The 19330-nt window shown below is 42.7% G+C and overlaps 2 protein-coding genes across 2 annotated transcripts in view; both read left to right on the top strand.

Annotated features, from left to right (window-relative positions):
* The window catches only part of slc5a9 (solute carrier family 5 member 9), a gene marked incomplete at both ends in the record, with an annotated part of 36400 nt that extends 35228 nt beyond the window's left edge, over nucleotides 1–1172 (top strand). Inside the window, one exon of the mRNA XM_079740023.1 lies at nucleotides 831–1172. Coding sequence (XP_079596149.1) covers nucleotides 831–1172 — 342 coding nt within the window. The remainder of the gene's footprint in view (nucleotides 1–830) is intronic.
* Nucleotides 1173–2774: 1602 nt separating this feature from the next.
* Nucleotides 2775–17950, top strand: pde6d (phosphodiesterase 6D, cGMP-specific, rod, delta). The gene is made up of 5 exons (XM_079740630.1): nucleotides 2775–3004; nucleotides 14719–14807; nucleotides 16057–16182; nucleotides 16700–16805; nucleotides 17065–17950. The coding sequence occupies exons 1-5, from the start codon at nucleotides 2955–2957 to the stop codon at nucleotides 17144–17146; spliced, it is 453 nt and encodes a 150-aa protein (XP_079596756.1). The 5' UTR covers nucleotides 2775–2954; the 3' UTR covers nucleotides 17147–17950.
* The last annotated feature ends 1380 nt before the right edge of the window (nucleotides 17951–19330 follow it).

Below are 19330 nucleotides of genomic sequence, written 5' to 3'. Positions count from 1 at the left end.
CGGGGCTCAGGCGGGAGACAATTGCAGTCAACAACCGCGGGCAACAATCCCTTTCTCCTCCATGTCGCGGTTCAGTACTTCAGATTGATGTGGAAGTGGCAGAACCAGAGACGTCGGAGAACCCGACGCAGTCGTTTGAGATTCATAATTCTTCTGGAGGCGCACACAGCTTTTGGCCGTGATAATATATATTATATGATATAAATATCTATGTATAATATGATATTGTTTAGATATAGAGCTCCAGGACTCCTGCCGGAGCACCCGGAGTGTTCTAGAATATTTACAGAACACGGCCAAAAGCTGTGTGTGCCTCCGGATGATATTATGAATCTGAGCCATTGCGATACATCCACTGTAAACAATAGCGTATGGTACCGTGGCCGCAAGCTACTCAGGGCCACACCCCCACCCTCCACCTTGACCCGCCCCCTTAAAAAACGGCACGTTTGTGGAAAGCTCATTGTGGGACTGGCTTGTAGTGGCTGTAATTCTGCACCAAGGTTGAATATCTTGAACGTCTTCAAATACTATATTAAGGGCCCACTACCAACTATATATAAGCATCCATAAAGTAGCATGCCATGGGACCTAATTATTTCTTCAATTGGTAAAAACATCTGTTTATTCAGTTTATGGATTTTCGATTTTCGTGTCAAGCATACACAAAAATGTTTACTTTTTGGATGAAATCCAAAAAGTATTATTGTAATCAGTATAGCAGGATAAAGATGTACACCAAAAATAGCAAATGCTTAAACAGCTAAGAGGTTTACATCAGAATCTAGTACCACTTAATCAATATTATCTGTGTTGTGTGTCTTCTGTAGTTACACAGGCTAACCTGGTGGACGAGACACAGCCAGGAACATTGTGTTGACCTCGTGAGCCCCTGGAGAGCATCTGTGACCTCTGATTCTAGCACTTTCACAGACTCTGGCTCAAACAAGGGCACAAATAATCTGCCTTTGTGGTGCAGAGAAGTCATTAATTGGATCTGCGGACAGACTGCTCCAGTCTCTGAGTCTGTATCTGCTGGAAGCCCCGATGGACAGGCAACAAACATGGAGGTGTTTTCTCTGAAAGAGAATCCACTGGCAAGGAACTTATGTAATGTTAATGCCATAATATTGTTGACGATTAATGTGTTTCTATGGGGATATTTCTACTAGTTTTACGAAGCTGAATATTCTTACTTAAATGTAACACTACCTGAGTGTAAATTAACTATACCTACTAACCATGGAGAAATCCTGAATAAAGATATGGTGTTGTATGGCTAACACTCTTCTTCCATACTTATCCTCTGTTCACAGCAGAAATAGATAGACAGACTGCACAGGCAACCTATAAATAGTAAGTCCAGATGTACACAGGTCAATCTTTTTGTTTTCCATATATAAATTGCATCTGCACTTGTGAAAAGTTTAAGCCTTTTACGTCTCTGCACATCCAGCAGCTAGGAGTTGTACGGTTTGCCATTTATGAATGGAAGGCAGCTTTTACAGTGAAGGAAATTCCTTTCATTGAGGTGGCACAATCACCAGAACATTGGCAAAATGGAACATTACCAAACCAGAACTGACACTCTCTTATTAACTGACACTCTCTTATGACACGCTAGGAAACACAAGAGGGTCAGTCAACAGCAAGAGAGACTCATCCCTGATACTACTTTTAAACACAAACGGAAAACTGCACATAACGCATCACTTTTTACAACATAACAATTAACAAACAATGGACAATACAAATCTCCACTCAAATGGTTCCCCAATTGGACAAAAGAAAAGGGGGATCCCTCTATCCCAATTGGTTGATGTAGTTCCCTGTCAAGTTTGTGCCATAACTAGTTCGAATGACACCCGTAATTTCCGAATCTCTAGAATTTATATCTGCAACCACAATGTTGATTCTGCAAATTCAAACATTGTCTGCCTATTAACAAATATGTACAACTTCAAAATATTTGTAGTTACAGATTCAACAATCTTGTTATACAACTACAAAACTCAAACTGCAAAATGATGTTGAAGGTTTACAAACTTCATTGTGTAACTGTGACAGTGGCTTTGTGATATGATTATATATTAGATTAGTATTGTGTATGAACATTAAGTGGTCACACTGGTCAGACAATAAACATTTTTGTTTAAATGGCCTGGCCAGTGTGGTCATGTATGTTGGTGCATGAACAACAATATGTTGTTACATATTTATCTTACATTTGTAAGACTATTTTAGTCATACTAATATTGCACATCAAATATCTGTTTAAGATGTCAAAACACAAAACAGTGCAAGTGCTGGTTAGGGTATCACTGAGCTTGCGAGCGCGCCGCGCACAAGGGCCTGCGTGCGTGCACATAGGAAAAGAGTGCACGTACGAGCACACGCAACTGCCTTTTGGTCCTCTGAAGATATGTTGTTATCAGTTGGTAAATCAGGGATGGATGTGGAGGGTAACGATGAAAGCCTACCCGAGTGAGTACGCATCGGGGTAGGTCGTTGTGAAATAAGCCACAAACCTCCTGGCGAAGGATTTAAATAGTGAGGGTGACCGATTCCTGAAGCCTACAGCCAGTTGCGGGATAAAAAAAAAAACTCAAACTCCTCCTACAAAGTTCGCTAATCGTCGCTACCAGTGACGCGCTTCTATCCCGTTAAGGCCCGCCCTTCCTACCTCTTTAAAGGACCTGGTTGGCTGTCTTGCACCATAGGTTGTTTACTATTGATTAGTTTAGCTGCCATTCAACTTCTTGGTTTATCGGATCAATTCAGCACACACAGATTACATTTAGATTCGCTGAAGTTAAACCAGAAATTGCTATTTTATTTGCAAGGCAGTTAACTATCCTTCTTAACCGTCAAATTATATAATAACCTAAGCGACGACTTATTTATCATTTGCACTCCATCGCTCTAACGAAACGGAGGAAAACGAAGAATTGAACATGTCTTCGGACGAAGACAGGGCCAAGGAAATTTTGAAGGGCTTCAAACTGTATCCTTTATCGCTCCTGAGTTAGACGGTATGTGTTGAGCTTGGTGTTCTAAACGGGTTGTTTACGCTCTCACTGGTGTAATGACGTACGGTTCATGTCTGGGTCTTGACTGTGTCTATAGCCTGTAACCTGCAGCCGGACAAGTGTTGCAGGACGACCCGTGTTACATTAAGTCATTAAGCCCAGTGGTGACTTTCTGGCCCAATGTGTGCTGAACCAGGGTCTGACTGCTAAATACGTGCTCCTCTTGTTGTTTGACAACAAGCTGTGGTCGGTGTGTGCTGTGGTGGGACGCGCTAACCATTACTACCAGCTAGTAGCATCTGGTCATGATCAGCATATTAACTGGATGCTCCACAACTTCATCCATACCGGTGCTCACGTGAACGGGGATTACACCCAGATAGGCCATGTGTCTTCATCGTTATTTATCATCCCATGGCTGCGACTGGGCTACATTGCAACATCATTTGATTGAAGCGGTTATTTTTTGGCATTATCAGCAGCAGAAATTGTATTGAGATTAGAGTGGAAGTTAAGTAAGTGTGTTATTTGGGTAGCCTCAATAGTCTGTTGCTCAAACGAAATTACGGCCAATGCATTTAACAAATGAAATGTCCTGTTATAACATTGTTGGTCCAGCCGTTACCATTGCGCATCTAATCAATTGAAATGCACCCACATTCATTACAAATGCATAGGGCAGGCATCTTTATCTTTCTCTCTCTATAAGTTTCTATTTATTGATATGTCTCCTGCTGAATTGCTTATGCTGATAGAAGTTCAATAAGTTCCTGTATTTTCTGTTGCAGCCCTCTGAATGTTTCCACAAAAATTGATGCATTCATATTTTTTATAGGGATACCTTTAGCTCCGGACATCCGATATTACATGGTTTGACCTTCTGTTAAATTTCTCTGGTCCTGGTTTTTATTATGTAGGCAGACATGGCAACAGTTACTCACTGGGTTCCCCATATTGTATCTGCATGTATTTTTGAATATATTACCAATTTACTGCAGGAGTGAATTGTGGGCATGTGCTATTTTATGTGCTATCTTTATATGATAACATGCTTTTACAGTTTTTTAATCATTATATTTTGACCTCACTCATGTGCAAGCTTTTTTTGGGGCAACTATTTTTATTTATGCATCCTTTCCCTGTCATAAATCAACGGCTAGAGTATTGAGAAGAGGATTAGGATTAGAAATTGTATTCACGTTTGGTAAGGCACTGGGTTATGTAAGGCACCACGTTAAGCAACGCATTGCATTTTGTAAGGTCCTGTGGTTTAGTAATGCCCTGTGCTTTTTCAGCAGGCCAAAGTAGCTCAAATTAATTTCAATAGATGAGTAGTTATCTCTTGTTTGATTGTTTTGTCTTATGACTTTTTGTGTATGCAGGGTTTAGTGCTAGGTTACTATCACCTGGAGGTGTGTGTGTGGCATCAAATGAAGGCGAAGTGGCCAGCTGTCAGAAGACAAGCAGTCATTGCTGATGAGCCCAAATCCAAATCATTCTATCTTACCCTGTTGCACTAACGCTTAGTGTGACTCGTTGGTCATTTTGGTAATGTTGTATTCCCGGTTCCAATCCTCCTTCCTAAGCCATACCGCTCGTTTTGGACTGACCTTCTGTTTTGGAGGGGTAAAATAGTCGTTCAGAACAAGACGCAGCTAGGATACGTTGACAATATTGATGGCCGACAACAGAACCTTATGTCAAGTCATGCAAGCAGAACCGTACATGTCAATAGTAGGAGACACCAAATGTAAATCTCTTCTTGACAGCTCTGTTCTCCTTGGCAAGTTGAATCCACAATTCATGGCCCCTTTTGCCGACATTGGGTACTGTCTTTCCCATAGGGTTTCTATGGCTTTGTCTGATTGCTACAATGTGTTAATTGTTGTGCTTATGATTACAACGCCACATGTTGACCTTTGTCTCAGTTTTGATTAGGGACTTTGGGGAAAAAGGATCCAACAGCTTAACTAATTTGCTGGTAAGCTATAGTTAGTTAGGTGTTTGGTGTCTTATAGGGCAAATCATTTGTTACTAATATTTATTTCTGTATTCCCATATGAATTTCTCCCACTTTTAGACATTCTTATGTAATAATGTCATGCTCTGATGATTTAAGTGATTTGCTTTAACTTAAACACAAAGTTTAAAAAAGAATTGCATCAAAGGTGTGTGATTACATTTTGGAGGAAAAAGGCTATGCACTTGCTCAAAGAAAGACAATAATATGTTTACTCTTTGTGGTGAAGCACATTAACAGATTATCTCTCTTTGTAGTTCCAGTATATTCTTTGTCTATTACTTTTGGATCATTTTGCCTATAATGCTGATGGCAGCTTTGATTTGGTTTACTGGTGATCATGGATCATGGGAAATACTCATTAATTATTTGAAGAGAATGAATGCATTTAATGTTCTTGTTACTGAAGGATTTTTAATTACGCAACAAAAAAGTAATAAATATACTTTGATTGACGTTAAAGTAAAAGTTACAGACATTGGAAATGCACACTCTCCAATAAGCGGTTATAAATGGGGAGTGGCTAAAATGCAGTCTAAGTCTAGGTGGTTTCTACTATTGTTTTCCCATCCTAGATCAGTGTTTCCCAGGCTGACGTCCCACCCATTTGGAAATACACTTAATGTAAACACGGCAAGCAAACTGTCAAGCTATATAGTGTCAACTCATTGTTGTTTGGCCTCTAGACAATATCGGACAAGTGAGCTGTCCTATAAGGGCTATCACAGATGGTCTAGAGAGAAATTGCAGGCCTGTTGGCAGGTGTTATTGACACTAAGTAGTGTCTGAGTGTGACAGGACTCCTTGTACCCGAACAACACAAAAGAAGGTTTTTTTGTGCCGCCTACCACATGTTAACGGACGTTCCACACAATAGTTTGCAATTAGTAGTTTTTTGTTAATGTTAGGATTTCATCTAGTCTTTTAGTACCAGCCCGTCTCCCTGTGAGCTTTTTTGGCCAATATTTATTATACAATATAGTCTATTTTTCAAATCATCACTTCGTTTGGGGGTACCATCGTGGCTCTGCATTTCCTTTTTTTAAGGGAGAAAATGTAGCCCTAAATTAATTTTTGTAGAAAAACATAAGGCTGCATAACATCCATTTTTCTGTGATATGTGGGAATGTGTAATGAACGCCAATAGATTTAGGAGGGGAGAGGCCCTCTTCACATGGCCTAGTCCCCCCCCCCAAAATACATTTCCTGGATGCGCTGGATGTTCTAAATCTCCCAGGGGGTCTCTTTCCTTGGAGCTCATTAAGAATATGCACCTGTCCCTTATATATGTGAAGCTATTAATAATAACTTGGGAATAAGGGGTTGGATTAGTTGTGAAAGTGGCGATGGCTCCAAGACACTGCCAAGATTTAATATACTTATATATTTATATGCTACAAAATATTTAAACAAGTCATTCGTAATTTGCTGTGTCAATGGTGGTGAGGAAAAGGAGCAAGGGATGTGCTGGTTTATAGGACAATGGTGGAAGACCAGCAATGGTCACGTAAATGGTGACCATTGCTCAACAATACATTTATTTAATTATGTTAATTGTGGCTTAACAAGGTAATGTGTGGCCCTGGGACGGGTTTGGGGGGGGGACTCAGACGTAGAACAACCGTACCCTCGATGTGCTGACGTGGAGGTCGTCATCGTAGAACTTGGTCTCAATAATCACGTTCCCACTGCAAGAGAGACATATTTAGAGAAGCGGTTAAAATGTCACTGTAGCAATAAATGTATGCAGTACTAATAAGAGATAATCAACAACAAAAAATTAAGGACTTTTTTATAAAATACTTTTTTATAGGAATCATGCTACAAAATGTACAAAAACAACAAGCTTTACAATACAAAATTGTGCTTTGAGTCTTATACCAGCCAATATGATGGCTGCCTTAACGTTATCCTAATGTCAAATTAGTCAGTATCTGAGACTCACGTGAGTACATGAGCTGGCATCATCTGGGACTCCGGAGCCGCTTCAATCAGAGACTGCCACGTGTTGGTTGAGTTTGGAATGACAAAGCCAAACTCAAAGAACCATTCTGGTGGGAGGAGAGGAATCAAACATCAGTGTTGTCAAAGGGAACAGAGAACCTAAACCAGTATAATTGTTGTTGATGTCATTAGGATAGTTAATTAATCCAACTCGTCAGAATATGTACAACATCATAATTGCAAACCGGGACTCATGCAATTTAACATGGTTGAAAGAATAAATATTTCTGCTATTGTCAGGTCAATATTATTTGGGATTCTTGATCAGGTGCAAAGAAAATATGTACGCAAAAGGAGCTGATGTCAAAAATAACAACCCAAAATATTAAGAACGTGTGAATGCATGCTTATGCATGCATATTGGTATATTAACAGTGGAATCTTCTAAACAATTTTTTTATACATTTGATATTAAGTAAAACCAAATAAATCTACAAAAGGTCAACTGTCAAGACTTTGGAAGAGCAGTCTGGTTTATCTACTTTCCCTGTGAAAACACCACCACTAGACACTGAGGCTGGAGATTACAGGCTGTTTACATTACTTATGAAGATTTTTTTTACTTTTGCTCCAACCCGAACTTCTCCAATTTCTCAGAGGAGGAAAAATTCTGTTATATATATATATATATATGTGTAACCGATGGGTTTCTGCGTTGTGTTTGGTATTCGTTGAGTGAGGCACACACAGGAGTCGAGTTATGGAGGTTTATACATGCTCCCCTCTGAACTTCACCAAAATACTTAAAGACTCAGCAGAATACTCCAATACATTCACGTTATGCAACTTATTAGTTACTCATATTACTGAGAAAATGGCCGAGGAGGGCTGCGCAACCCTCCCGGGTACACTTGCAAAAAAAAGGGGGCCCTTTACACCACCTTACACATCCCTTCATAAAGGTAATGCTAAAATATACCTTTCCCAAGACAAGAAGTACCTAATATTTACCACTGCTACTGTAACACATGTTCAACACAAACACTGTATTAAAGAACTGTCTTAAAGTACTTGATGGTTTACAGAGGTTCATTACTCAAGCTAGTATTTTCCTATGGGTCATGTTCTAAATGAGTCTATCTACAGGTTTCACCAGCCTACCCACCCTTGTTCTAATACGGGAGACAACACTAATCACTGTGCTTGGGGGGTCGTCGCTATAGCCTGTCTCATCGACCACACTTGACACACTCATTGGCCTCTGGCTAACACTTTCACCCAGGTCAACGTCTTCAGGTTCTTCACCAGCGTCAAGACATGGTGGGTTGACAGAAGCACTATCCAGAACCCAACTCAATGTCCTGTCCTCTGTGACATCACCTGTCGCCACATCTGACAAGCGACTGTGTGTCTCATCGTGGCTCGATTCAGATGACTCAGTGAACGATGCGTCAACATCCTCTTCATCTTCCAACTCCAGTCCAAGAAAGTTTGCGCACAGGAGGCGGTTGCGATGCACAACCTTTTCACGGCCACTCTTGTGTTCCTTATCCGATAGGTATGACACCTTGGATCTCTTGAGACCACCATGTACGGGACAGACTCCCATTTGTCCGACAACTTCTTGCGTCCCCTTTCACATTTGTTTGACAAGAGCACTTGGTCTCCCTCAGCGATGTCATGACCTCTGGTCCTTTTGTTGTAAAGTTCAGTTTGGTGCTGCTGACTCGTGACAGCATTGGCCTAGGCAGATGATAATGCCTCTTTTAACTCCACCCTCAGTTTAAGGACATATTTATCATAGTCAGCGATGTCCCAGTCCCTCTCCACATTGTGGAACATTACGTCAACTGGGAGTCTGGGGATCCTCCCGTACATTAGATAGAATGGGGCATAGCCTGTCGACTCGTGGGCAGTGCAGTTGTAGGCGAAAGTCAATGTCTGCCACATTTGGGTCCATTTTTGCTTGGCTCTTGGAGGGAGTGCTCTGATCATGATTCCCAATGTCTGGTTGAAGCGTTCAACCACACCGTTTCTCATGGGATGATAAGACGTTGTCCTCGACTTCTTTACACCAGAGATCAGCAGCAACTCTCGGATCAACTGGCTCTCAAAGTTGGCTCCTTGGTCGGAGTGAATTCTCTCTGGGAAGCCGTAGACACAGAAGTATTGATCCCAGAGCTGATGAGCAACTTGCTTTGCTGACTGATCGTGACATGGAAAAGCATGAGCCATTTTTGTGAAATGATCAGTGATGACCAGGACATCCACAGTATTTCCATTTGGGATTTCGGCTGACCAAAAGTCAATGCAGACCATCTCGAGAGGGCTTGTTGTTTTGAGGCTCTCGAGAGGCGCTCTCCCTTCAGGTTCGGGTGTCTTGCTTACCACAAAGCGCTTGCATGACTTGACATATTCGCGGACATCCCGTTCCAAGTCAACCCAGAAGAACCTCTGCCTCGCCAGGTACAGAGTCCTGTGCTGTCCCTGGTGCCCAGCATCATCATGGACACCCTGCAGAGCCTGCTTGGCCAGTGATGCAGCCACGACATAATGGTACCGCCTTCTCCCAGTTAGTGAGTCTTTGATCACTCTATTCAGGATGCCATCCAACATCTTGAGCTTTCCCACTGCTTTAGAGTTTTCTGGACTTTGAGAGGCTCTTTGAGTCTTTCTCTCCTCGATGGTCTCCTGCCACTTGATACGTAGTGTATGACTCTTGCCAGTATAGTGTTTTCCTGTTGCTTGTCTTGGAGCTCTTTAAGGGAGAAGACATGTAGGGCACTTTCACCTGGTGTAACAAGCTTATGTACATTGTTTGCCAGCCAGGAGATCACTTGTCCTTTGGGTCCCTCACCCCACTCAATCTGACCATCCAGGACTGCTGTCACTTCTTCACTGCTTATTGAACTGCATGCCACTTCAGATCCACCCATTTTGACCTCTTGGCAGTTGGTGCTCAGCCGAAACACATCCTGTATCCTGCCATCTCGGATCTGCTGCGCTTCTTCCAGCAGAGCTCCATACGGCTCTGTTATAAGTCTCTCGCTGACCCATGGCGCAGTTGAGAGGATGAAAGGGCCAAAGTCCGGATGAGCCAACACAACTGAGTTCAGCAGAGCAGCCTTTAGTTGGTTGAATGAGTTGCTCTGTTCTTGAGTCCAATCGTCTGGGCTGAGCCTTTTGAAGTGAGAAGCCCGTTTTGCGTTGGCCTTTCCAGTAGCAGCGGCGGTCAGAGAAAACAGGGGCTTTGCCATACTGGAACAGTTTTGTATGAATCTCTGGTAATACATTATCATACCGAGGAAAGACTTGATCTTTTTTGCTGAAGGTGTGACTCCATCCTCCATCATCAAATCCGCTTCACTCATGTCTGTGAAGACTTGTATCTTTTCAGAATCAGTGGCAACTCCGTTCTCGTTAATGATGTGGCCCAAGAACTTGACACTTCGCCGAAGGAAATGGCACTTCTTCGGTGCCAACTTAAGCCCATGTCCTCTCAACCGCTTAAAGACCATTTCGAGTCTTTTGAGGGCTTCCTCTTCATTTGGGGCAAAAAACAAAACATCGTTGAGGAAGCACAGCAGGGTCAGGAAGTTTTGGTCTCCAAAGACACTCATCATGAGGCACATGAAACTCGCCAGGCTGTTGCACAGGCCTTGGGGTAGTCGGTTGAACTCAGAAGGCAGTAAACTTCTTGTCCTGTTCATGCATGGGGACATTGTAGAACCCCGATGTCAAGTCCAAGTCCAACAGTCAGCTTGGTGGGGTACTGGATGGGCATCCTTCACTGTGCGTGCATTAAGCCACCGGTAGTCCACACAGATGTGTAGCTCTCCATTCTTTTTCCAAACCAATACTAATAGCGAGGCCTACTCACTTGATGACTTGTGTATAATGTTCTTCTCCATATCAGAGAGGACTTCCCTTAGTTTCTGGTATTGGCTTGGTGGGACACGGCGGTATGCTAGACGGAAGGGGCGCTCATCGGTCAGATGGATCCTGTGGACAAAGTCTTTGGCCAGGCCACAGTCTAGCTTGTCCTTGGAGAACACATCTCCATGCCGCTGTATGAGTTCCACGAGTTGACTCTTCCAATAAGGGGTCCAATCCAAGATCAGCAAGCTTATCCTGAAGGGTGGGAGTAACAGAGGTGTCAGGGACATGGTCAGTGTTTACTCTTACACTTTGGCCTTGTGCTTTTGGCTCTGTGTCGGCGACATAGTCCACTCCGAGCTCAAAGTCTTCAAGCGCCACACATGGTGAAACATCAGCTAACTTCATGTTCCTCCTCAGTGTTACAGGCTTGTCACTTGGGTTCACGACCTTCACAGGAACCCACCTGTCTCCACTCATTGATGCCACAGTTCTCCCTACCATGATGCTTTTCCGGTTTGAGTGGGACTTTGAAGGTTCCACCAGTATGGTACTTCCCTCTGAGATAGGAGCCTTTCCAGGAAGCTTTCCCCACACTATGTGCTCCTGTTTGGGCATCAGTGTCACAGCATTAGTAAGTTTCACAGTTCCAATGACGTCTGGGATAATGTCACCTTTCCATCTTGTTATGCCCAAGAGCATGCTCAAGAACTGTTTGATGCCTGGTTCACCAGTGGAGTCAGCTTTACTCATCACGCGCCAAAAGCTGGGATCTTGCTTGAATTGGCGTAGCAGGGGTTTCAGCAAATTGATGCCGACTATCATTTGGTCACGCTGGCCTGGCACGACTAATGTGGGCACGATTGCGTCTTGTCCATAGATTTTCAACTTTAGCTGGTGAATGCACTTGGGCCGCACATGCACACCACCACAACCCATCAGAAAGATGTCTTTGCTGGGCTGAGCACCCTCTGACAACAACCCTGCCTTGTGGAGCTCCTCCTCTTCACTCATTGTACAAGCCATTGAACCAGTGTCTAGCATTGCGTGCAGTGCAACTTGGTCATTGACCCGCACATCAGTGTAGAATAGATCATCTGCCCTCTCAAGCTTGTGTATATTCTGGAAAATCATGACGCTGCCATTCGGTGTAGCCTTGCAGCTCTCTTCATATATTGAGCGTAAGTCTTCTTCGGTTTTGAGGGTCTGACACGACGTACTCACACTTTGCCCTCTGTAGTGTGAGCAACTCAGTTTCCCTGGTTGGGTGTGTGGTTCTCTGCTTGGGTTTGGCATGGTACGGCTTGTGTGCAATCTCTCCTTGCGTGGCCAGGTTCCAGGCACCCGAAGCACCTCTTCTCTTTCATGCAGTGTTCACGTGTGATGTGAGTTTTGTCACCAGACACACGGCAAGAAGTGGGGCGTGTCCACTGGGTCGGCTGTTGGACCGGTGAAGCTGCCCTGGCCAGAACGCCTTCCAGCATGCTCAATACTCGTTCTAAGGCCCCTGCTTCTGAAGCGGTGACTGCACTCACCTTTGGCTGTGTAGGAGGTTCTTGAACTCCAACTCTCATTGCAGTCAGCTCCTCAACTACAGGTAAACAGGTAGTGGCAGCTGCTGTCACCATTTTGAACTTCGCTGCTTTAATGGGCCTCCTCCTTGCCTGATGCTCCCTCTAGTGCTCATGGATAGCCTCTTGCACTTCCATGGCTGACCATTTGCTGATCGGCTTACACTGGAACACACCGGAGAGTTCAGGGTTGGGGCAGTTCCTGATGAACATCATAGCAATTTGCGCTGACATGTTCACCATCTTTTCTCCACTTTTCTGCAGATGCCGGTCAGCGTGCTCAGCTGCTGTATTGAGCCGGACCCAGTAATCCACTGGGTTCTCATTTGCATCAGGCTGTGTAGAATAGAAATCAGCCATCGGTTAGCTGGACATGGGAGAGTATCTTCTGAGTATGTCGTATACCACTTCAGGGTGTGTGTTGATATCAGCACTACTCTTCAGCCCCACTTTAATGATACTCTTAGCTCGTCCCAAAAGGTGACTGAGGATTTCATCGGCCTGCTCTGAAGTTGGAAAGTTCTTTTTATGCAGGTAAGTGTACATCACGTCTATCCAATCGTGTACTGTGTATTTGTCCGAGCCATCTCCTCTATACATCACTGGTTCCTTGACGGCTGCCTTTACTATGATGTTCAGACGAGACATATCAACTGGGGAGGGCATGGGCTCGAATGGAGGGGGAGTCATGGGGGGTGGGCTACTGAGTGTGGGGGTAGGCGTTTGGCTGGCTAATATGCGACTTACAACAGTGTCTCCAATGTGGGTTCCTAGCTCCCCTAAAAGGTCACGCAGTTGTGTAAGAGTGTCATTACTAGCAGAGGCGCGAGTAGAAAACATCTACCTTGCTAAAGGCATACCATTATCTGTACTCTGAGGGCTGCTAATGCCTGGCTTCCTAGTTTGCTCTGCATTCCCTGCTTGCAACCACCCTCTACCCCTCCCAAATGGTGTAAAATCCATTATAATTCAAACATAATGAATATGGTGGAATATAACAGTGAAAATATGATGTTAAAATAATATTTAACTGTACAGAGACATGTGTAGAGACACTGTATTTGAGGAAAAATAACGATAAATTGTGGGAAAATACAGCCACAATAAAAACAAAAAACACTTTTTATCAAAGGTCTCAACGATCAACGGATCCTTCCTGCTTGCGGTACGATACGCTTACTTGCTCACAGCATAACCTCGGCGATCTGCAGCGGCTGATCTGAAGAATCCGGGTCACGGCACCATTTGTAACCGATGGGTTTCTGCGTTGTGTCTGGTATTCGTTGAGTGAGGCATACACAGGAGTCGAGTTATGTAATGTAGAGTCGATCGAGTTTATTTCAGCTCCGTGCATCAGCACCCACTGAAGCTTGACACACAGGTGTAACGCCAAACCACTCCCCAGGGAAACAAAAGGCATGCCATAGAAAACAACAATGTGGAACCAACTTACACAGGAACCAATCTTTGGAGAAGTTCACAATAAAACAAAAAAATAGGAACATTGACCAAAAATAAAACAAAATCAAATTAAATTTAGCTTGGCTACATATGTTGTATTTTTTCACTAAAATAAGGCAGGAATTCAGTGATTAAAAAAAGCTTTTCTAGTGCTCCTGAACGTTGCTGGTGGTGTTTGGCGATGGGATCAGCATCTAGGTCTAGAAGTGAGTCTGGAGGGTGGACCAAGATCAACTTAATCAACTAGACATGGCTCTAATCTGCCAGGCACCTGGGCCTTTAATGAATTTAGGAAGATAGTTTTTATCATTTTGCATGGACTGAGGCCTTATATCGTTCTGCACGAAGTTATAAAAAAAGTATATTTATAATTTTTACACAAATTTGAATTTGAATTTTTTTTTACCTTTTACCTTTTTACCCTTTGCATAATGTAGGCCTTTCTGGTGGTTTCTAGGAGGAATATACTCTTGTGTAATGTCAGCCAGCACTGTTTTTGTTGCTTCGGTCAGTTTATTTGTCTTAGCAACAATAACTACAAGGGGAGGGACTTGGTGATGTTTGTCTTTGCCTTCTGAAAAAAAAATAATAATATTGAATTACTCACATGGATGGATTCTCGGAATAGAGTTCCCACTCAATAAAAAACGTCATAAGACCCGAGACAGTAAAAGTTTGAATGGCAAATAAAGACCCTGGATGTATAACTACAGTATAATTACACCTTCATGGTTTACTGCTGTGTCACTGTAATTTTCTTGCTCTTGTACTTGTTTGTTTCCTTTTGTTTCCTTTTTATTCCTTAACTGTCTGTCAGGAATTGGATGAATCTCCGGGACGCAGAGACGGGCAAGGTGCTTTGGCAGGGAACAGACGACCTTTCTCTACCGGGAGTAGAACATGAAGGTACACTGATTCACACAATGATACTTATGCAATATGTGATGGGACAATTAGAGAACCGTTCTGCTTGGAGTCAAATAACCTAACAACGAGACTATCCTGCCCCCTATAAATTGTCAATGTTTTCTTAATGATTTGAGAAATTATTGTAGGATAGAAGATTTAGCTAAATGTTCCCTGAATACCTGGCACCTCTCTTCTTTTGTGGCTGGGAAGAGACCAAAGCTAATTGCTGTTTACATGCAGTGCTGACTCCCCTGACCATTCTTCGGCTTGCACACAGCTCCTTAGCTACCTCAAGAATGAGCATCCCTCTGGAGATTGCATTGCATTGTTTGGACAGAACCTCTGCATTCACTGCTAACAGGTATAACAGTGCTGGTAACACAGAAATAGGCCAGCAGGATGCACCCCTATATGGAAGGCAGGCCATTTATGCACTCCACCAAAGGGTTTGAGGGAGCAGCTTTTACCTCCCCAGGGTGAACATAATCCCGTTCTTGTGCATAATGTCATAATGAATAGCATTATACACAAATTATTACATTATCAAGGTAATCTGTCTGGTTGTTGGGTGTTCTGGCTGGTTGCTAGGGATGTTTGGGGTGGTTACTAGGGCCTTGCTTGGGGGTTCTGGGTGGTTGCTTGGGATTGAGTAATTCCACTGTACGATTACTTTTTGATTCACTTATGTTTAAAATGATTATAACACTAAGACAAATATAATTTGCTTTCTTGGTAATGTAATTATGTAATGTAATTGAATGTAACTTGTGTTCAACGTTACATGGGGAAAAAATCATAACTTTATCTGCTAAGCATTTTACATTCAACTGAAAAGTTATGAGATTATTGGTTTTCATTACATTGTGTATCGTTATTACATTAACGGTTCTTACAAGTCCAAATTCAGTTTAATACAATGTAGAGTCGATCCACTGGTGTTGTTATATCTATCCAATACAAGTTAAATACACACTATTTACTTTTCACAACTCTCTTCTTTTTGCCAGAAGTATAAAAAAAGATTTTATAATTTTAATCTACCCATTTTTATTTTCAGTTTTTTGTAGGCCCTTGATGATGTTGTATGTGCTTGTTTGAAAAATGGTTTTCGCACTGAAATGTGCTGAAGTGTTTCAGTCTCCATATTTGACCGACCGCGTGCCGCCAGCTCCACACGCTTGCTGCTAAGCCAAAGACCCCCATCCCTTGCTTTCTTGTAAAGATTTATTTTTCCCTCCTTCTCTAGCTCGTGTTCCAAAGAAGATTCTCAAGTGTAAAGCGGTATCAAGGGAACTGAATTTTTCCTCCTCTGAGAAATTGGAGAAGTTCAGGTTGGAGCAAAAGGTCTTTTTTAAAGGACAATGTCTAGAAGGTAAACCTCAACAGGCATAATGTGGGACAGTAACATAAGTAATGTAAACAGCCTGTAATCTCCAGCCTTAGTGTCTAGTGGTGGTGATTTCACAGGGACAGTAGATAAGCCGTACTGCTCTAACAAAGTCTTGACAGTTGACCTTTTGTAGATTTGTTTGTTTTTACTTAATATCAAATGTATAAAAAAATTGTTTAGAAGATTCCACTGTTAATATACCAATATGTATGCATAAGCATGAATTTATTTTGGGTTGTTATTTTTGACATCAGCACCTTTTGCGTACGTATTTTCTTTGCACCTGATCAAGAATCCCAAATAATATTGACCTGACAATAGCAGAAATATTTATTCTTTCAACCATGTTAAATTGGCCCCGGTTTGCAATTATGATGTTGTGCATATTCTGACGAGTTGGATTATTTAACTATCCTAATGACATCAACAACAAGTATACTGGTTTAGGTTCTCTGTTCCCTTTGACATCCCTGATGTTTGATTCCTCTCCTCCCACCAGAATGGTTCTTTGAGTTTGGCTTTGTCATTCCCAACTCAACCAACACGTGGCAGTCTCTGATTGAAGCGGCTCCGGAGTCCCAGATGATGCCAGCTCATGTACTCACGTGAGTCTCAGATTCTGACTTATTTGACATTAGGATAACATTAAGGCAGCAATCATATTGGCTGCTATAAGACTCAAAGCACAATTTTTTTATTGTAAAGCTTGTTGTTTTTGTACATTTTGTAGCATGATTCCTATAAAAAAGTATTTTAGAATAAAGTCTTTAATTTTTTGTTGTTGATTATCTCTTATTAGTACTGTATACCTTTTATTTCTACAGTATCATTTTAACTGGTTCTCTAAATATGTCTCTCTCGTAGTGGGAACGTGATTATTGAGACCAAGTTCTACGATGACGACCTCCACGTCAGCACATCGAGGGTACGGTTGTTCTACGTCTGAGTCCCCCCCCCCCCCCAAACCTGTCCCAGGGCCACACATTACCTTGTTAAGCCACAATTAACATAAGTAAATAAATGTATTGTTGACCAATGGTCACCATTTACGGTGACCATCACACTTATTGCAAAATAAATGTTGTTCCCAGAGCTGGTCTTCAACCATTATCCTATAAACCAGCACATCCCTTGCTCCTTTTCCTCACCCCCATTGACACAGCAAGAGATGAGGAGTAAATAAAGGATGATTGTGAGAATGTGTTTTTATTTTTTTTTCCTGACCACTCCTGTAAATATGCTGACTTTTAGAATTTTTAGAAAATCTGTGCAAGTCCTAGTTTGTACAGAAGATCCAGACTTAACGTTTTTTCACTGCTGCACTGATCTTGTTATCTTGATGTCATCTTGTGTGGAAAAAATGGTGTTGCATTCCAGAAGGGTGGCTCCCAATTCCCTATAGTGCTGCGTTAGGTTAAATGATAGAACATTTAGGTTGAAACACAGTCCATGTTACCTGTCCAGACTTTCACATGTTTCACTATTAAAACCTGTCTTTGCTATATTGTGCTTTTTTTTTTTTTGGGCAGTTGACAAATCCTGGAGTTGTTTTGTAATTTAGTGAGTGGTTTGTCTATTTAGGAAACATCTGGTCACTAACATGTGAAAGAGCTTGTTGAAAACCTTCCCAGTGTGTCTCTGCTGCTGTTTTAACCAGGCTACTATCCTTCGCAATGCTCCGCTCCACATTCATTTGTTTTCTTTGCTAACTAAGATCTGTATTATAGGATTTTGTGTTTCAGATGTTATAACGGAGATTGAAGAATAAATTTGTTGATTGTTTAATAACTGCTGAGTCGTGTGATGTGTCGCAAGATGTTTTACAGAATAGGCTTTGGTGCAAGGTAGGAGAGGAATGGTGGTTCCATGCAATTTTAGTTTGTGAAATATCGCTCTGTTATCGTATTTAACCCTAATACTTCCCTCAACAATCGTAGCATTGTTGAGGGACCTCAACAAAAGAGTAGCACCTGCAAGACCTATTATGCTTATTCTTCCTCAGCCCATCAGCAGCTGGCTTCTTCAATCACACAAAGTCTATAAAGTCAAAAATATCGGTAGGAAATGGAGCATTCTCATATCAAGCAACTAATAAATTAACTGTTTGAATTGAAAGCAGGATTTCTAGCCTATTTATTTACTCTGGTTTGGCTCCCATGAGTGTACCTGAGCTTCATAATACAACTGATCCAACCCGTAGCCAGCAGTATCCTCCACTAGCTACCAACAGGAAGTACATGCTACACCGGTACAGGCTGTTTAATGCTGTTTCTCCCTCTGTACATTACTGTGATAGTCTCAGAGGAATCTCCTCTTTGTTGTCCTTTTTAATGTATTAGATTTCATCAAATATCTTTCTTGTTTACTTTAATAACTGATTAGCAAAGTCATACAACACGTAGGTTGACATAATGAAATACTAAAACACAAACACAGGGCCCAGTCAGGCTGGTGGTGACAGAGGATGGTGAGTTGGATGGCAAACTTTGGGTTAAAGTGCACCACCACCAGCGCCCCCTCTGGGGGTGGGACAGGGTAACAGGGTAGTTGAAGTGTACCACCAGCCCCCCCTCTGGGGGTGGGACAGGGTAGTGTGTGTCGTCTTCACCCCCAGGCCAGCTGCCGGCAGAACTTATGAAAAGACCTGCACCTCAATACCCCTCCCCTGGCTACGGTGATAACTGAAATAACCCACAGCCACAAGGATTTAGCAGTTGTGGTCTTTATCAGTCACTGGAAATGGGGGTCCAAAGATATCAACCCCCAGCTGTTCCATGAGGGCCCCCGGCTTGAGAATGACGTGCCCAAGTTCACGCCCCTCTGGGACCTAACCCTAACCCCAGCATGTCAGGCAGCAGAAGGGATCCCCCCCTTTTTCCCACTGGGAATAGTAGGCTTTGGGGATCCAAAGACGTCACACTGCTCCATGCTAGTCTCTGGCACCCCACCAACCACTGCTTCACCAAGCTGGCTCAGCATTGGATCACATGTCTGTGCCTGCCGGAGATCCCGCTCTTGGGCCTGGCTATGTCCTGGATGTGTAGTGCAGCCACCGCCAGAATCTCTCTCCATGGTACTCTGGGCAAAGGCTATAGCGACACTGCCTCCTCACACCGACGGTGGGAAAGAG

The sequence above is a fragment of the Pollachius pollachius genome (assembly GCF_949987615.1).
Source record: "Pollachius pollachius genome assembly, chromosome: 7".
In the NCBI taxonomy this organism is placed as follows: Eukaryota; Metazoa; Chordata; class Actinopteri; order Gadiformes; family Gadidae; genus Pollachius; species Pollachius pollachius.
Note: the sequence above shows the minus strand (reverse complement) of the source record. Positions and strands in the feature narration are given on the sequence as shown.

Excerpts from the sequence above, each read along its gene's own strand:
- pde6d (XM_079740630.1), top strand. The coding sequence starts at position 2,955 with ATGTCTTCGGACGAAGACAGGGCCAAGGAAATTTTGAAGGGCTTCAAA. Across the intron at positions 3,005-14,718 it reads ATTTTGAAGGGCTTCAAACT|GAATTGGATGAATCTCCGGG; the intron begins GTATCCTTTATC and ends ACTGTCTGTCAG. Across the intron at positions 16,806-17,064 it reads ATGCCAGCTCATGTACTCAC|TGGGAACGTGATTATTGAGA; the intron begins GTGAGTCTCAGA and ends TCTCTCTCGTAG.